At 36.1% G+C, this 20,498-nt stretch overlaps 1 protein-coding gene across 1 annotated transcript in view; it reads right to left on the reverse strand.

The window, feature by feature from the left end:
* Positions 1–1,041: 1,041 nt before the first annotated feature.
* The window catches only part of LOC121367014 (carcinoembryonic antigen-related cell adhesion molecule 1-like), a 65,891-nt gene continuing 46,434 nt past the window's right edge, over positions 1,042–20,498 (reverse strand). The window contains exons 2-4 of the mRNA XM_041491217.1: positions 10,547–10,900; positions 8,788–9,048; positions 1,042–1,310 (exon numbers count right to left, since the gene is read on the reverse strand). Coding sequence (XP_041347151.1) covers positions 1,042–1,310; positions 8,788–9,048; positions 10,547–10,900 — 884 coding nt within the window. The remainder of the gene's footprint in view (positions 1,311–8,787; positions 9,049–10,546; positions 10,901–20,498) is intronic.

Below are 20,498 nucleotides of genomic sequence, written 5' to 3' on the forward strand. Positions count from 1 at the left end.
CCTGCATTGCATCATACCGATCTGTCTAAAACAATAAATTCAGATCCCTATTTTATGTGATATTAATCAATAAAATAATATTATTTATTCTGCTTGTTGTTTTGAATGCGTTCTGATCTGAACACATATTTTTATTACAGTCAACTTGTATCCTGCTTCTCACAGGTAGGTATGTAACTAGGTTAATGTGCTTATATGCCACTTCCTCACCAATCGAGATACCATTAGAGTAGATGTACAAATGTGATAAGACCAAAATGTGCAAACTAGCGTCCGTTAAGAATCAGTTGTTTTTAAAATAAATCATTCTCTGCTGTAGGCATGTTGACCTACTAACAGAACGCTGGATCCTATGTCACAGGTCTGATGCGGGTTAAATTGACTGAGCAGTGGGGGTTTTCCCCAAGTGTTTTACAAAAAGTCACTTTATTAATAAATGGTATAGTATTTTTCGTTTTTTATTTTTAATACTGTAATGTTTATGTATTTGTTTTATATACTGTGTATTAATAATGTGCCTTAAGTGTGGACCTTTAAAACACTGATTTGTATGCAAAGTTTTAAAATATTCTCACCTTGGTGTTGTATTTAGGGAACATTTTATTTTCAAAATCTTGATTAGCGATATTTCTAGTCAACTGAAAATTGATTAGCAATCACTGTTTAATGTTTCAAAATAATGTAGCGGTCTCTGAAATTGTGACGTGATACTGAACAAAATATTCTCTGGTATTATACATTTCCCCATGCACAGCTCTTTACACTGTCATTTTACATAATTATATAAATTGTATTCTTAATGTAAATAATATTTTCATATACTTACCTATTTTTAACACCCAATAGCAAATGTGTATTTTTGTGCAAGGGTATTATTAAATATTTACTCATTCATTCAGTACTAATTTATGCGTTTCAAACATTTCATTTGGACAAAACATTAACCATGTCAACTGATTGTTCTTTAAGGTGCTCCACCGAACAGAAAGCTACATGTACATGTATGTACATCATTTGTTATAATTATTACATTGAATACTTTTACTTACACTGCACATCCAGAGTAATTTTCTTGTCTAATGATTTCTGTGTGTTTGTGTTTCTAGCTGTACACGTGTAGTCACCATCTGCAGATCTCTGTATATTATTTAATGACAGCACAGAACTGCTTGGTTTTATCTGAGATTTAAACATCCACATGAAAGAGCAGGATGGAGAACAGTTAGTCGCTTCACATGACACAGATACATCGTCACCTTCCTTCACTGTCAGTGGAGAAGTAGTGTTCAGCTGGACACTGTCTGGACCATCTACAAATGAGACAAAAAACAACAAGTTAATAATTTTGTTAATATCTCATTGACACCAGATACAATATAGTGTTGTTAATAATTTTCGCTAGTTTTATGTATCATCTGAAGTGAACAGTCACAATTTAAGCAATCCAGTTACTGGTACAAATATTGTGTGTCTGTCATGATTGTTTAAAATGATAGATAATCGGGCAAAATCTTTTTACCATGTATTTTCATTATTCTACCCTCAAAATTAGTTGTAATTCATGTAAAAATGTGTTGAGATCGTTTGCAACCCTATATAGCTGTTTGGCAGTAATGCTAATGTGAAAAAAAAGACACAATTGTTATCCAGATTCAGGCATTTTCATTTAATTTGGGCAAAAGCCAGCCTGTACAAACCCCCCCCCCCCCCCCCCCCCCCACTGACAAAAATGGGAGCCCATATATGTCTATGCTGCCAAATAGCTACATAGGGTTGCAAACAAATCATTACACATTCTTACAATGCCTCAGTTTACCACATTTTTGCCCGAATTTGAAGATTTGCTCCAGCACTGGGAGTGGGGGAGGTCAACTTGTACGCTTACGTGCTCGTCTTTGGACATCATTTCTATGCTCTGACATCTTCCTGAGCAATTTCGAGCACTCATAATGCATCCATCAGCACGGTTCAGTTCGGATTTTTTAAATGAAAAGTGTTGATTACTTTGACTTAAACAACCCATTTCATGCGTTTAAGTATTTCAATGCATTTTAAACGCAGGTGTATAACTTAGTGATCTTGATTTATATGCGTGTAACATAAACAAGTTTCATAATTTGGTTACTAAAATACACAAGGCTGTTTTGGATAGTTACACGTGGTCAAGGGATAAACACCTTTCTTAAATTTGGCCCTCTACACATGTATGTTTAGTTTCAAAATCGAGGGTAGCTTGCACTGTATACCATATATATGGATGGGGCGTCACTTAGGAAGTTGCTCCTGAGCAACCCTGTGCTTGCTATTTATGGGTTGGATGTGCACTATTGAACACTTGTTTATCATATAATAAACATTCTGTGTTTAGTTTCAGAATTGTGGGTCTATAATCTGAATATTGAGCTGATCTCCGAAGTTCGACCTTTACTGAGGCGTCATGTTCAGATAAGGTGTTGAGCCACCCTAGATTCTTAAGATTTCCATAGAACATGATCTAGAGGATGGATCTATATGTAACCATGGATATTTTAATACAATTGTTAATACAGATGACTTAGTGCTTTACTGTATTATTTAATATGTATACAGTGGTAGAAATTAGGAAATATTTTCACTGGTCCTGGGGACTAGTAGCTGAGGAAAGTTACTAATCCCCAGGAAAAATCACTAGCCCCCCCCACCCTCACTTCATTATTGAAGCAGCATAAGAAGACGAAATCTATATGGGAACTATACATGGCAACTAAAATAAGCTTAACGTACAAAAATGAACAGTGTTTTGACAGGTTCAGTTCAAGTATAATACGCTACACCAACTTGGTCATCATTCAGCAAATGTTGTTTGTTTTTTAAATTACCCCCCCCCCCCCCCCCCAATGGGTGGAGTGTTTACAAAAAATAATAGCAAATATAATATATGTTAAAATAATTTAAGTCATAAAACTCAGGAATTATCTTTACCGTTACTGAATTTTTTTTTTTTTCCTAATACACTCGGATGTCCACTTGTAAACTCGGAACTCTCCACTCGAGACGTTTGGAAGCAGCTAGTTAAAATCGATCGATACCAACATGATACAATGCATTTAATTAAAGACTATTTATTATCGACGAAACAAACACAAAACACCAACACACACACTCTCTCTCTCTCACACACACACACACACACACACACACAAAAAATTCCCTTCCGATCATGCCTCATCTATAATCGGAATATTGCGGTAATTTTCGGAATTCGGAAACAAAAACTGGAAAGTTCTGATTGTGTTTGCAGTAAATATCCGGATTTATCCCTGGTATCCCTGGTATCCCTGGTATACATTAGCTATTTTTATATATTAGCTTATGGTTAGAATGGGTAGTTGGGTATTGACTGTAGTCATGTGGTTAGTCGCATATGTATTTAGTGATAGGTTATGCTTGACTGACTATAGTAATGCATTGTAACAGGTGCACTGCAAGCTGGGAAAAATTCAACCTTTCCTTTCAAATACCACACCTTCTTCTCATTCCTCCCTTAGCCTTTCACTTATAAGGTCACATAAGTATTATCTTGATGGTGAGCGCCCATGGGCACAACTTTAGTGCAAACTAAAAATTGTTGATGTCTGGTTTTCCCTACGGGAATAAAAGAATCTCGAAACCCGAGTCGTGTTTTGTCATGAAGTAGCAGAGGTTACAAATTGGCGCCCAATGTTTTCGTCTCAGAGCGACCAGACATTACAACCAGGACCGATGATTCAGCCCTGAACCAAGCCCTGTTTCGACCTTCATCCCACTGTATGAAAATGCAGGATGTCACAAAACCTTCGGCAAGTCAGCAGGTGTGTTGCTAGTTTCCGATGTGTGATGTGTTGAGCTGTGTGACATTTGCTAGCCAGCTAATTAAACAGTTTGTGTTGATTGCAAAGTCGACATTTATTCTGTTTGGAACTGTAATTACAAGCATTACAAGTGTTCTGTACTTTTGTTGTGGGATTGAACATTAGAATTGTGAGAAGTGCACGTGTGGCTGACCCACATGTATTGACATTTGACAGCGTGCATAGAAGTTGTTGCTGTATTGAACTGTCCAGTAGATATGAGCCGAGGTTGTATGTATACTTGTTTTATTTAAAATATTTTTATTAGATGATCAATATCAATTATGATGAATATCATGTTATTTTATTAGACTTGGTATTTTAGTTTTGTGCAAGTGATATTTTCTTCGAATAGATTACATCGTTAATAGTCAGAAATATTTGTCTGATTTCCGGAAAATTCTGAATAATTCTGACTATTTACGACTGTTACTGGGTGTACACTATTGATTTTTTTTCTTCTTTCACTCTGCAGAAATTGCTCTTGAATAATTTCTTGATTTTTTTTGGGGGGAGGAGGGTGTTTTTATATTTTACTTCATATTAACATGAAGTGATTAAGGTGTTGGGTTTTTTTCCCCCTCAATTGAAAATTGAAATAATTATTTTAAATTATATTTTTATTTAATAATAAGACATTGGGTTTTTTATAGGCCTATTATTGAGAGCATTCTTGTTAGGGGACATTTGGATTTTAGTGTAGACTGGTACCTGTGTACATGAATTTTTTTTTTTCTTTTCTTTCTTGATTTTTTTCCCCTTTCTTAGTTTAATTAGTTTATTTTTGTTTATTTGCTTAATTATTTACATCCCGTATAGTTTGTTTTTTGGGGTTTTTTTTACATTTGTGTTTCAGTCATTGGTATATTTTAGTTTTTTTTTTTTTTTTCTCGCCATTCATTTTCATAGTGAAACTGTTTGTGGTTTTCAGCTTTATATTATTGTATGAATATTAGATATTATTTGTAGGAAAGGCTCTTGTTACAGTTAGATGCAGGTTTTTTTTTTTTTTTTTCTTTCTTTCTTTCTTTCTTTCTTTTAATTAGGCTCTGTTCATTCATACACTTTCCTTTCTGACCAAGCACAGGTGATTGGTTATCTTGCATTAGACAAAGACAGATACTTGGACAGATTTACATCTGCTAGATAATATTAATTGGGTGTTTTATTTTTATAAGTTATCTAGTTATTTTGGGTATTTGAAATTTGTTAGGGTTGAGTATCAGGTATAATTTCAGTTGCAATTTGGTAGCACATATGAAACAATAGCATTCAATTATAGCTTTGTTAGAAAATGTAATTAATATTATTATAATTATTATTAAATTGTTAAGATAATTTATTGATTTGTTTTTATTTCAGGATCTGAATATATATCGACAGATTTTTTTTTTCAGGACATGTTTTATTACAGATATATTTATTAAGGTCTCACTACACAGATGTCATCTGCCATTGAAACCCATGTTAAATTGCCCAACTTCAAATGAAGATTGGCAATAGAACGGGTTCTCAATGGCACTAACAATATACACCACTGCGAACATACATTATATAAGCATTTATTTTCACTCCAAAATTGAGAACATTTCTGTCTCAGTTTTTTGCTATATGACCGCATCTGGCTGTAATACCGGTCCAAACATGTGGTTCATTAACCGATTCACTCCGGCTGTCTCTTACGCTATACACTCATGTCCCAAAAGGTCAATGCACAATATTACAAAATAGCATAGGCAAAATACTGCCAGAAGGCTTACCATTAAACATACATATTGTTTTAATTCTTCACCATTTCCTAGAAGTGACTATGTGAACTATAACTTGTGTCACAATTAGGAACTATAGTGGACCGTGATGAATGAACTGTCACCCGGAAGTGATCTGTGTAGTGAGACCTAAAATTAGTACTTTTTTTTTTCTTTTTTTTTTTTTTGGGGGGGGGGGGGGGGGGGCTTAAAGTTAATTCATTAGTTAATTTAGATATATGTGAGTCTATAGGTAACTGAACAATTTTATTTCAGGTGTATCTATTTAAGCGTACATATTCAGTTATCTTTGAGAATTAGTTTGGGCAGTTTGATTTTTCTTCTTTCTCATGTATTTTGTAGTTCACCATGCATGGTAACTGCATGAAGACTCATGAAATCGCATTGCAACACAATATCCCAGCATTGGTATAATGCAGTAGTAAGTCACATTGCTCGCTTCAATAATAACAAAGAATGAATTTCAATATTTAATTAATTACATTATTTTTTTACTTTTAATTTGAATTGTTAATAGCTTGAACAAAAACTGATTGTGTTGTATTTATCCTTTTTTTAAAAACATTTCCCTACAGAATTAACACAATAAACATTATTGCGTTAAATTGTTAGTATGACAATAATGATCATGCAAAGCAGCCACTTCCTCTTACTATACTTTTTGACTAAATTATGATAGAAATATATTTGTTGTGAGACGACCCCTTAACCAATGCAACATTAAAACACAAATTAAATATAATCCTGATTAATATCAAAAATGTATTTAAACTAACGGGCAAAAGAAACGTATCACTTTTAAAATAAGTTTATCTGAATTAAAGATACTGCAATAAGTTTGAAAGTAGTGAGAAAACATTGGCCAAAACACACCCTGTACGTGTTTCCGAAAAGTCACTGTTTCTGGATTTGAGTGAATTTCGTGCAGTCATGAAAAATGTGAAAAACAGCATAATTTGAATTTGTTAAAAATGCTCGTGCATTATTGTTGCATAAATACTGGTGTGGGACAAAGCAAGGAAGCAGTATCAAAAAGAACATCAGAGAGATGCCGAGACTTACCCAAGCAGAACGTAACAGAGCTATCGGTATGGCCGATATGGTGGCCTCTCAATGGCAGATTGCAAGAACCTTTAACTGCAGTCAAGCCACCATCAGCAACTTGTTGAGCCGTTACCAGCAGACAGGCCAGGCACAAGACTGTGCAAGATCGGGACGACCAAGGATCACAATGCCAGCTGAAGACCGCTGCATCCGGACAATCCACCTGTGGAACCAATTCGTGACGGCGATGGCACTGGGACACCTCATCAGCAGACGAACAGTCTTACGACGACTCCGCAGGGCTGGTATCAGAGCTTTCCGCCCCTTCTGTGGAATGGCCTTGACCCCTCTACACCGTCAACGCAGATTACAATGGGCACGAACTGTATATCAGTGGCAGCGGCGTGATTGGGAAAGGGTGCTGTTCACTAATGAAAGTCGCTTCAACATGTTCCGAAATAATGGCCGAGTTCGTGTTTATCGACGTAGGGGATAGCGACTGGCGCCAAACTGCATCCAAGATGTGCACCCTTTTGGTGGAGGTGGCGTCATGGTATGGGGCAGTATTTGCGGTCAACGGACAAGGCTTCTCATCATCCGTGAAAATCTGACTGGTCAAAGATACAGGGATGAAGTGTTGTGACCTGTTGTAGTGCCATTCTTGCATCAACAGCCTAGGGGTACCCTTTTGCAGCAGGACAATGCACGACCTCATACAGCCAGACTTTTTCAGGATTATCTCAACAACGTTAACGTCAACGTATTGCCTTGGCCATCATGTTCTCCAGACATGAATCCCATAGAGCATCTCTGGGATCATCTTGATTGACAGCTGAGACAATGCGTACCTCCCCCAGCAATCGACAGCAGCTTGAACAGGTTTTGATGGATGTTTGGCGCAGAATTCCTGCTGACGTCATCCAGCGACTGACGACATCCATGAGAAGACGTGTTTTGGCGTGTATTGATGCAAGGGGTGGTCACACACGCTACTGAGGACATGTCTTGTCCCATGATTTGACTTTAGAAGCACCTTTTGAAGGGACTATGATTGTGTCATTTTTAATTTTGACCTCATGTCTCTTTCGCTCGGCCTTATGGCAAGTGCACTATCGATATGGCGATGCTTTTTTGTAAAGACATTGGAAAATTATTCCTTTCAGTAAAATAATCATCATATGGATCACATCTGTCTTGGTTTTTCTTTATGGCCCTACTGAACAAGGTGATAAGTTTCTTTTGCCTGTTAGTTTACATATAATTACTATGTGCTCCTTTCCTTTTTTTTGAATACTATATAAGCCTATAATTTTAACAAATTGTAATTTCTATCATTGGTTTGTTCATGCATGTATATTAATGGACCATAATAAGTAGCACAACTCATTTATACTGTTCATGTATTGATGAATGAACTGATTTAATTTGATTTGAAAAAACTATAGACTGTTACAAATTAGCAGGGCACAAAATGAGGTTAAAGCATCTTGCTATACATATATACTGTGGTTTGCAAGTGGAATCAACTATTTCATATAATGCAAACCACAGCAGTTTTCAATACTAATACTAATAGATGAGAGAGCATGTCCTTCTTTTAAATTTGTGACGTCATACATTTAAAGCCCTCAAAAGCTCTCATAAAATGGCCAAAGAGTTCAGAATGGATCTGCCTTTGATGACGTAAAATTATTTTGTTTCCATAAAACAAGTGATTTAATCTTGTAAAATTAACGTCTTGGAAAAATTCATTTGCAAAGTATTACGATTTCTGAAATTGAATTAATGGAAACAAAATAAATAGAGATGAAATTAGTTGTAAATATTGCTGTGCTTAATTTCATTTTACCCCCCCCCCCCCAAAAAAAAAAAAAAAACCAAGAAAAGAAAAAAAGCCCTCCTTCCCTCCAAATGATTAAGCTTATTGCCTTCTGCCCTAGCAAATGATGTCCTTTGACAAGCAGAGAACCTTGATGAATGTCCCCTACTCTTCATGAATCCCTGTCTACTAAAATTATTTTTAATTTCAAATCATTATTTAAGTAAAAAACATAATAGAATACGTAATATGTATCTTTAAACAAGTACATTAAATTAATACTCACAGTACACGGTCAGTGTGAACCGTTTACTCTTAGACTTTGGTATAAATGAGTTGGTCGCTGTACATGTGTACATATTCCCTGTCTGATTCCTGTTGATGTTTGTCAGTTTTAACTGAGAGGTTTGTGAGATCTGCTGATTTCTCGGAGTCCAGGAATAGGAACATGGTGGTTTACAGCTAGCAGCACACATCACAGTCAGATTGGCTCCTTCTGCTATAGACCCAGGTGATGGTGGGGTGAATTTAACAGAGTCTGGACCACCTGAAAAAACACACAAGGAACAGATATAGTCTCATATTTTATTTTTAAATCTTTATAATCTTTTTGCTGTTTGAACGATGTCAATGGGCAGGTGCTGATCATCTCTTGGACTTTCTAGTCCAGTTAATTTAGCCCCAAATTTTCAGGGAACATTTTACTTTTAAACATTTTGATTAGTTAGTGATCAGTTGAAAAAGGAGTAGCATTAACTACTCTTTAACATTTTAAAAATGTTTAGTAGATCTCTGAAATTTGCAAGTCATGATGTAATTAATTTTTTTGAATTATGTAATGTATTTTGAAGAATTACAAATTGAAAACTAAAGGCAATGGGCAGCATGCATGTGGAAAGGGGTGGGCATTTGTATGACCTCCCTGGCCACCATGGGGCACTATACTGATTTAATTGAGTACATATCAGGAAATGTTCATAAAGGGTCAAGGTATCTACAGTAAAGTACTTTTATAATGAACTGGAAGGGACCATGATAATTAGTTTGTTATAGTTACTGTAGTAGATAGTTCGTTGGGCATATTGGATTTTTCTCATTTAAAACACTTACATTTTTCTCATTTAAATCATATAGCTAGGATACACAAATGTATTGTCAACAATAAACACAAATATATACAAGGTGGTATTTTCTGTTTTAAACATGGGGAAATCCTGGTAATAAAAATGGTTAATTTCATTAATTTTTCAAATTATATAGATTTGCAGGATATAAACAAGCTTTCTGAGAGTACTGCTAAAGCAATACAACTGGCTAAAAAAAAATTATGTCTCTTAAATTCGATAGCCATAATTCTGTGAAAAATAGGTAAATCACCATGAAAGTTGAACTAGATCTTTAACAGAACATAATTAATTAATACAGCTATATACGATATTTCATCTTAAAGGCATACTGTCACGGATTTAAGGACCTTATTTCTCTAAAAATGGATAATAAATAAAAATTACATTACTTGTTGGAAACCAAATCTAGCTATCACATCACCTTAATTGAACCATGATGGAGTGAAATCCATGTTATCCCTCTCGGCAATTTTAGTTTTTGAATTATGGACCATTGCCATAATTAAATATTTTTTACAAAATGTCATTAATAAATGGAGCATGATGGTTATGAAGATAGTTGAATAAAGTACATTTAGGGACAAATCGAATTATTTTTGTTCAGGTAATACTTTGTTAGGTCAGTGGTCTGTGACAATATGCCTTTAATAACTTCAGGCAGTACTAAGAAAAAGCCTGGAAAACAAATTTTCAATTCTCCCATGTTCCACGCCCTCAGTTGGGTGAAAAATGGGTAATTTGCCTCAGAGTTATTTGTGTGTGTGTGTGTGTGTGTGTGTGTGTGTGTGTGTGTGTGTGTGTGTGTGTGCATGTGTGTGTGTATAGAATGGTATGTCAGTTTCCTGTAAACCAGTATTTTTGTTACATGATGGTTCCAGACTTATTGCTCCATAAAATATAATTAAAGTCATAACTTACTGCTGATCTGCAGACTGATCGTGTTGCTGCGTGTTTTAGCTGTATCCAGTTGACACCACCAGTCTGTAGCATCACTAACTGCAGCTCTGTTGATCACCAGATGATACTTCTTAGTGGTGGACGAGCTGCTGTCTGTTCCACTGCCACAGGATGCTGTGTAACCTGATGGTGGTTGACTGAACACAGAACATGAAGCAATATTCTGTCTGAGGGAAGCAAATGCGGAAGCTGCATTTTTCCAAAAGAACTGTACTTTATCATTCAGGTTAGCAGCCTGTGACACAGTACATGTCAAGGTAAATGGCTGCTTCAACACCGCATAAGACGAAGATCCAGAAATAGACAGTGATGCACCTGTAAAAAGTGACACAATTTATTTATTTATTTATTTTTGGTAGGGGGGGGTAGGGGGGTGAGGAGAGATCATTTTTATGACAACATAATATAATATTATGTATTGCAGAATTTTTGCTATAATTACAACTCCTACTAAATTTCCAGTCAATTCTATTTTTAAGATAAAAAAAATTGTGGTTTGCATGTCAATTGCATTTTTGAGTTGCAAAATTGTAATTTAAAAAATATTATATGAAAATGTGTTTCACAATGAAGCATGGACTAAATTCAATCCTCGGGACTATACTTTTAAGAGTACACCTACACTGTCAAAAATCTATAGGTGGCACGCCAGAAAAATCCACTGGAAACAAACAGTTTTGATAAAATAAAGTCCCCTCCAATAAATATGGGAATTTAATATATAATGCTCAACTAGGAATGCTTCAGCAGATTGGCAAATCGTTTTCATTATTTGGCACAATTCGCATTTTTATTATTTTATTAGGTTCCCAAGCCTTTGGCAGTAACCTATTGTTTTTGCTAGGATTATTAAGTTCCCAAGCCTTTTGTGAGAAGATATTGTTTTAGCTAGGATTATTATTATTAGGTTCCCAAGCCTTTGGCAGGGAACCTGTTGTTTTCACTAGGAATATTATTATTCTGTTTAGTAACCGAGACGTTGGCGAAAGTTTCCGTTACAGTACCGTAACTAATAGTGACCTAGTAATAGTACACGACACACCGCCATCCCAAGTTTTTCCTACATGTGAGGTTTGATGATCCTGTTTGCATCTGTGTTTACTGTTATTTGTCCAAGAACATTACATTAGGTCAAAATTAGTGTTGAACCCGGAAATAAATAATACAGAGCTGAATTTTTCAAGATAGATGCAGAATATCTATTGATAGTAATAACTGTTATGGTAGAAATAACCTTTAAGCATGAAACCAACAAACAATCACACCAAACGATATTTAAAATTTAATATAGTAAACACAGTTAAAATACAGTTACAAAAATCAGTATTCACAGAGAAACTAATTATATACAATGATAATCATTATAGTCTATAGAGAAAGTGCACCATTTCCAGAAATTATTTCTCTTCAGTCTTCAATTCTCTTGCTAGTATCCTTATACACTTGAATCTTCAACAGCAGATGTCACTTGAGGCTGCCGTAGTCTTGGTAGTCGGCAGCAACACAGTCAATACAACTGTCACAATAGTCCACTTTGAGCTCATGGTCTCACAAATAGTATGAACTTGATCATTCATTTTTGGACTAGTCTGTTGTAGTTAATGGTGAATTCTGCTGGTGTATCCGGTATGATTAGAACATTTAGTAAAATAAAGTCTTGGTTTTTGTTTGTTACCCTGCAGACTCTCCATAATAACGTCATTGTCTTTCTTTTTTAAAAATTGATGTATGACATCATTGTCTTTTTAATGATGTATGACGTCATTAACACCTACCTCAAATTAGCAGTCAATCAAAATGCACCTACATAATATGATTTGTAAACATTCTGTGTTCCAGACTATTTCATGCAGCTAACAATACTCTCTGTACTACAATGTTATACAGTTAACAATCCAGGGCTTCCTTCCACTAGGTCTCAGTTAAGATGCGTCCATGTGTCCCTGAATGTATGGAAAGCAGACTTGGATGCCTGCTCATCACCACAAGTGATAATAAAACTGTCCCAGTTTATTTTCAAAGACGCATTCCAGACGCATGTTTGTTCCATTATTTTATCATCACTACGTCCTAAGTGATCTGGACGCATGGAATCAGTTAGCCAAGTCAATCCGTCACCCATAATCACGCCATGATCTCCGCTATTGTTCCCACTATAAACCTATTGTAAAAAATGAGTGGAAATCACTTTCTTCTCCTGATCGTCTGGTGGAATGGTGGGAATGGCAAGACGAGTCTTATATTTTGAAAGTTATAGATGATGCTTTATTCTCTCAGGCCGAAATGCCATCGGAAATCCTCGTGTGGCCAATGTATGTCACAATCAATGGGGTTTTCGTAAGCAGAACATGGGCTACGTTACTAACACCAGGCCTGAGTCTGAGACAGTAACGTCATGGCAACGCCATACAAACGCCATACAAATTGCATGCGTGTGACGTCATTTGAGATTGAGTCTGAAGTTTTATGAGCACGGGCCCAGAGCCGTGTTAACAGTCGACATGTACCTTACTATAGTGGAAAGATGAAATGTCACAATAACTTAATAATTGTGCCCACTATATCAGCAAATTACATCAAAATATCACTATGCATCTGAACATTGATATAGTTTAGGTATTTTGTGGATATGTTTAATTATTTATTCAAACCATTAACATGAATATCGAAATTAAAGTCTACAAAATCACGTCATTATGTCATTATGACGTAGATTGGCCTACACTGATATAATTGGGCAATCGGAAATACCCGTAACTTTTGTCGAAAAAGAACCGAGTGTAGCTATACAGTTTATTAATTTGTTTGAATATTCCTACAAGCGGACAGATTTACCCTTACAAACAAAACAATCTAAATTAGATATGCATCACTAATTGTTTATTTCAATAACATATATAATAACTAAACTATAACAACATAATATCAATACGATAACCAAGAGAGTAACAAGCATCGCACTCCTATTTGGAAATTGGACTTGCCCGACATCTGACCTAGAAACAATCATGGCCGCTAAAGTTGTTCGCTCCGAATGATCCAAAACGCAATTTTTAACATTAAAAAAATAAAGAACAAACTCGTACAAGACGTGGATGTTGTCCGTCATGACTGAAGCTATGGAACCGTGTTATTAAGCTGTTATTTCTGGAAAAAAATATGGACTCATGTATTTTCAGAATGGACTCTTGGAAATGAGCCAATTCAGGAGCAAATGAGTCCACTGGAAAAAAAATGGACTCCTGGGAAAAAATCCTTAATGCTACCCCTGTTCCACGAAGCGATCTTAGCGCGAAGATCACCTTAAGAGTATATAGTCGATATACACTTAAGGTGATCTTAAGGCTAAGATCACTTCGTGCAACAGGGCCCAGAACATTCTACATAGTAACAACTAACACACAACTACAATGTTATACAGTTAACAACCCAGAATGTTCTACATAATAACAATTAACATACAAGCATAACCAATCAACCAAACATACATATGTATACATATAACACCTCCCCTGTTAAAGAAAAAGTTTTAGAGTAATGAAAACTTTTCTGTCTCCATCATACAACTTCAAAAGACTCTTGACAATGTGTCAGCAATGACATTTTCTTTGCCTCTAATATAGCTAATATCAAATTATATTCCTGCAAGATCAAACTCCATCTCAACAATCTTTGATTTTTATTCTTCATTTTGTGAAGAAAAATTAGAGGATTATGATCTGTAAACACTAGTACTTGATGTACAGTGGAGCTCAGATAAACATCAAAATGCTGCAAATTTGCTAGTAATAATGCAAGGCATTCTTTCTCAACAGTTGAGTAATTCTTTTGATGTGTATCAAACTTTTTTGAAAAGTACCATATAGGATGATCAATGTCATCGGTACCTACTTGTATCAAAACAGCGCCAATCCCTTCATCACAAACATCCACTGCCAGTTTGAATTGCTTGGTGAAGTTTGGAGCTTGGAGTTACTTAGTATGGCTTTTACGCTTTCAAATGCTTTTTAGCACTGTTCAGACCATACAATTTTTTTTTTTTTTCCAAGAAGATCTGTCAAAGAATGAGTGATGGTTGAATCTCATCAATTCCCTCTTACTTTTAGGTACAGGAAAATTGATAATTGCCTCCACTTTAGCCTTTACAGGTTTTATTTTCCCCTTGACCTACAACGTGACCCAAATACTCAACAGTTGCATGACAAAATTCACTTTTCACAAGATTCACAGTCAAATTTGCCATTGAGACTCGCTCAAAGAATTGACGAATCTGTTTCATGTGTTGTTCAAATGTATCACTGTAGATAACATCATCATCAATATAGCATTCACAGCCGTCGAAGTCAGAAATCACATGATTCATCAAATGTTGAAAAGTAGCAGGTGAATTTTTCATCCCAAAAGGCATCACTTTATATTGATGAAGACCATGTGGTGTAACAAAGGCAGACACTTCTTTAACCTTTCTGTGAATGGGACCTGCCATTAGCCTTTCAATAAGTCAAACATGGTTACACACTTGGCATGACCCATCTTGTCATCAATCCTAGGAATAGGATAGGAATAAATTTTTGTAGCCATATTAACTTTCCGAAAGAAAGAAAGAAATGTTTTATTTAACGACGCACTCAACACATTTTATTTACGGTTATATGGCATCAGACATATGGTTAAGGACCACACAGATTTTGAGAGGAAACCCGCTGTCGCCACTACATGGGCTACTCTTTCCGATTAGCAGCAAGGGATCTTTTATTTCCGCTTCCCACAGGCAGGATCACACAAACCATGGCCTTTGTTGAACCAGTTATGGATCACTAGTCGGTGTAAGTGGTTTACACCTACCCAATGAGCCTTGCAGTAACTTTCCGAAAGTCTGTGCAGAAACGATATGACTTGTCTGGTTTAGGAACAAGAACACATGGTGAGATCCGTCAGTGCAGCTTGGTTCAATAATGTCATTCTCCAGCATGTAAGTGATTTCTTTTTTCAAATGTTCTGCCTTTTTAGGGTTCAAACAATATGTTTTATCGGATTTGCACCAGCAACATCCACGTCATGGCACATCAAAGTTGTTTTGTTTGGTACATCCGGGAACAAATGTTTGAATTTGTGAATCATAGGTTTTCATCCAAATGTGAAAGTATATCAGAATTCTTTGACTTCACCTTATCATTTAACATTTAACAGAGGCTAATGTGGAGATAGGTTTTACCGTACCCGTTTCATTTCTGTGTCAAATTAGTTTACATGTGTACAACCTAGTACTTTTAAAAAAATTTAGTACTTTCATCATATATATATTCATCTGGTTTCTTTATACGCACTGTACCAATTGTTTTAGTGACATGAGTATTTGTTTTTATGTTTAAAGTTTGACTCAATCTTAATATAAAATATTGTAGTGACAATATTGGTTATAGCTGCAGCTATCCAATATTCTTTTTATCGATTTATGAAGTCTAATAGTTCAGTATTTAGTAAGTTAGTTTCTGTATAACACTCTAATTTATATGTTTATTTCCAAAAGGCTGTTTAACATGAATGAGAGAACAGTGATGATGAAAAGAAAGAAAAGACAGTCACACCAATAGGTTCTGTTGACCGCAATTGGATCGTTAGTTTGAGTTTGGTTATTAGTATTGACATTTGTGGTAATAAAGTTTACTTCCGGTTACTGTTCTGCAAAAAGATGACACAAAAATTGTATGAGGCATCTGGCTGCTAGTCATGCCAGTCATGCTGGCTAGAGTTGCAGTAAAATGCGGAGATTCACCAGTCATCTGTGGTTCCTGCTTTACAAAACTTGTTCTGTGGAAATTGTTATATTTGGATATTTCATTCTGTGTTAATATGTCAAGAGTTGTTCTAGAATAGAACTTACAATGAGTATTTTATTATTATATGTTGTTTTCGCAAAAAAGCTGTCATATGGCCGACTTGTGTGGCAAACTTACAGAGCCAGATTCTGATATATGTAATGACAATTATTCAGGTGATGACAATTCCATTGACCAAATTTCATCTACATCCTCTTCCTTTAATGGTTTTACACAGGCTGACATTGATGAGACATCTACCAATATTGATTTTGCAAGTAGAATCGTAACTGATAACCTGCCTGCTTGTGAATTTCAAAATGATTCTGTGTACAATGATTTCTGGCCAAATGGTGATGTAACAATAAAGCATAACAGTGGGTGTATTACTGTGCACTTTCATAACCCAGGTATTCTACAAAATGTTTGTGATATTATTTGTGAAAAATATGGAAACTTCAATTTTGTCAATAATGGAAATGGGAAAATGCTAAAACTTCCTCATCATCATGATGGGAGTGTTTACAATCTAACCCTTAAAACATATGAATCTACATCCAAGGCAACTCAAATGGATTTCATTCATGGCTCATGGGGGACTTTTCCAACTTGCTAAAGATTGTAAACTTTGATAAAATTCAGTTAACATCTACCCCACAAAAAGAGCAAACAAGAGCAATAACAGATGTGGGAACTGAACAGAAGCCTGTCTTATGCAACAGAACTGCCATGGATCTTGTGTAAATATGAAACCAGCATCAGTGATGTAGAGGTACCACATGACCAAGACCTGGAAACTCAGCAAACAATGCCTAAAACAATAATTATGTCTCAGCAGGCTAATTACATGATCTCAGAAGAGGAACTTATAAAAACAAAGGAGGAATTACACTTTCTGAAACAAAAACACTCAAACCAAGTTAAGATACTCCGTGACACTATTCTTCATCTTGAAGAAGAAAATTCTAGTTTAAAACCAGAGTTAAAAGCCAGTGCAATAAACTCTCAAAAAGAGCAACACAATAACAAAACTAAAATTGAGAAATTAAATTTCAACAACAGAGAATTGAGTCAATCATTGAGACATGCAATGAAAAAAAAAAAAAAAAATGTGCAGATGAACTCAAACAGGCTAAACCAAAACTACAGAAAGAATCTGAAGAATCATTATTGCTGAATATTGCTACCACCTCCACCGCCACCAGGATGGGTCAACAGAGCACCCATAAGATAGTTCTTACACTGGCAAATAGATATTCTGTGTTGGATAGCTTGAGTGGACATTGTGACAGTAATGTGCAAAACTGTTCATGTACGAAACATGTTACTAAACACAATAGGGCTAACCCTATCACAATAAATAGTGTCCAACCAGTCATTTCTGCTACTACTGATGATTCACAACCCATGAAATGCAACTATTATATACTGAAACACAATGAAAATGCAAAAACAACTTTTAATTGCAAATAACAATAAACTATTAATGAATTGATGGATAATGTAATATGACTGGTATTCATGAGATACATTCACAGGGAAACATGGCCAGTTATCATCAGTAATCGAGTTGCATTCGTAATCGAAAAGTTCACCCCCCCCCCCCCCCCCCCCCCCCCCCCCTTATCAAGGTCAGTATCTGGTGTGTGCACCATTGGCCTGTGAGCATGCATGAAGACTGGGAAAGGATTGGCACAAACATCTCAAATAAGCCACAGGAATGTTCCTCCACTCCTCCTGCAATGCCTGTGCAAGCTCAGCGACGTTACGCGGTGGTGGCTGGCGGTGACGTACACGATGTCCTAACTCATCCCACATGTGTTCAATTGGGTTCAAATCCAGTGAAACGGTGGGCCAGTTCATAACAGTGATACCGGCTTGTTTCAGGAATGCCTGGGTAATTCTTGCAGTATGTGGACAGGCACTGTCTTGTTGAAACAGAAGGGGACCTCCTGGTCTTCGGTGATGGCCCAAAAATGGCTGGAGAACTGGTCTTTGAATAACGTCAACATAACGCTGGGCTGTAAGGGCATCGTGGACAATGATGAGATCACTCCTGAAATCACAGTTGACTGCCCCTCATACCATCAGACAACCGCCGCCAAACCGATCACGTTCCCTCACACATCCGTCAGTGTACCGTTCATGGAGTCTCCTGTACACACAAGCTCTTTCATCGGCAAAGGAGACAGAGAAACGGGACTCATCTGAGAAAAAAATGCTCCGGTAAAAGGCTGGTGGATGATTACCATTCTGGAGAGCAAACTGTAGTCCCGCAGCATCATGTCGCGGTGTCATGATGTTACCGCTGTACGTGACGTCCTATCGTGTTGCTTGCTGTCATCGTCACAGTTCTGAACCCGGTCACGGAGGTGGTGTCGTCGAATCTGCCGATCTTGGCGTGGAGTCGTTACGGGACATTGACCCGGTTGAGGTCAATCACGGACACTCCCGGTCTGTTGGTGACGTTCAACAAGTCGTCCAATAGTTGATGGATGGACTCTGAAGGTTCTAGCAACTTGGCTTTGCGAAGTCCCCCTTTCAACCATGCCCAACGCTCGCTCCCTTTGTTCTTCTCTGAGTCATGGCATTCTTAATGTGATGAGGAATATGACACCATTACGTGCCTTTTATGTGTCCACATACTGGCATTTCACGTGCATTGCATGCAGCATGATTGAGCATGTAGTGAACGCATTTCACAACATTTTGTGTGTTTCTGCTATTGTATGTGTAACGAGAACAAAACCAGGATTAAAACCCAGACAAAAGTACCAATCAATGGCTTCCTCTCATAAATTGTTATTTTAAATCCAATAAATATATTTTTCATTAATCACAACAAAATATTGAAAAATATCTGTTTTGTGTTTTCATTGTGTGTCAGTATATTTCCCCTGATAAATATTAAGCAAATTGTTGTACTGAGAAATCTGTTAACAAAGGTAAAATATTCCCATGTCACTGCAAACAAATGTCTACAAACTGCTCCTGCAGTAGATATACCAGTGAAAAACTTTGATAACGAACACTTTAGGAGTTACAAATACTCTTCTCATGATTTTATTACCAGTTGGTTTTATAAATGTTAACATGTGTCTTCATTATTTACATATTATTTCATATATTGAAAATGATGCATTTGAAAAGCTAGCAGATAAATGTACTTTTGCATAATCCATTTAAGTTTACTCAGATAAATGTTGTTCCTGATGTCTCCTGGATATATAATTAATGACGACACTATATGTTTTGGTTTTGAATCTGCAAAAGAGTTAACAATAGCACATCTTAACATCCAAGGTATAAGGTCAAAAGTTTATCAAGTTAGTCTACTTACTCAATATGTCAGTATTCTAGGTTAACAGAAAGCAAACTATAAACAACATAATGCCAGACAGCATGTTAAATATCAATGGGTTTCATAAACCAGAAAAACGAGAGAGAACTCATAAACATGGTGGTGGTGTTACCGTATTACGTATATAGCTATGCCTACAACAGAAGAGTGGATTTAGAAAGCGACGAATTTGAAGTAATATGATTGGAAATACTTCCATATAAATCTAATCTATTCTTGTGGCTTTTCTTTATCGACCACCAAATGCCAAGATTATATGGTTTGAACAATTCCATACCAATATAGAAAAAGCTATCACACTTAACAAAGAACTGATTATAATGGGTGATTTTAATATAGACCTGCTAACATCAAAACATTCTGAATTTATTAATACCTGTAAAGCATATAATCTAGAGCAAATAATTAATAAGCCAACAAGAGTTACGGAAAATTCTTCAACACTTATTGATCATGTTTATGTTACAAGCAAAGCAAAGGTTAATCGCTGCTTTGTACCCAAACTTGGAATAAGTGACCACTTCCCTGTCTGTGTTGTTTATAAATATAACGCTGCACCTATTAAAAAGAATCATCACATCACGCTTCAATATCAATGCCTGAAGCATTTTGACCAGTCACTTTTTAAATGTCTTGAACCAGGAAGTAATATATCTGACCCCAATGTTGCTCTCAATACTCTCTGTGCCTGTTTAACTGAAGTAGTGAATAACCATGCACCACTCACTGAACA

This window comes from Gigantopelta aegis, unplaced genomic scaffold, assembly GCF_016097555.1.
Source record: "Gigantopelta aegis isolate Gae_Host unplaced genomic scaffold, Gae_host_genome ctg830_pilon_pilon:::debris, whole genome shotgun sequence".
Classification (NCBI taxonomy): Eukaryota; Metazoa; Mollusca; class Gastropoda; order Neomphalida; family Peltospiridae; genus Gigantopelta; species Gigantopelta aegis.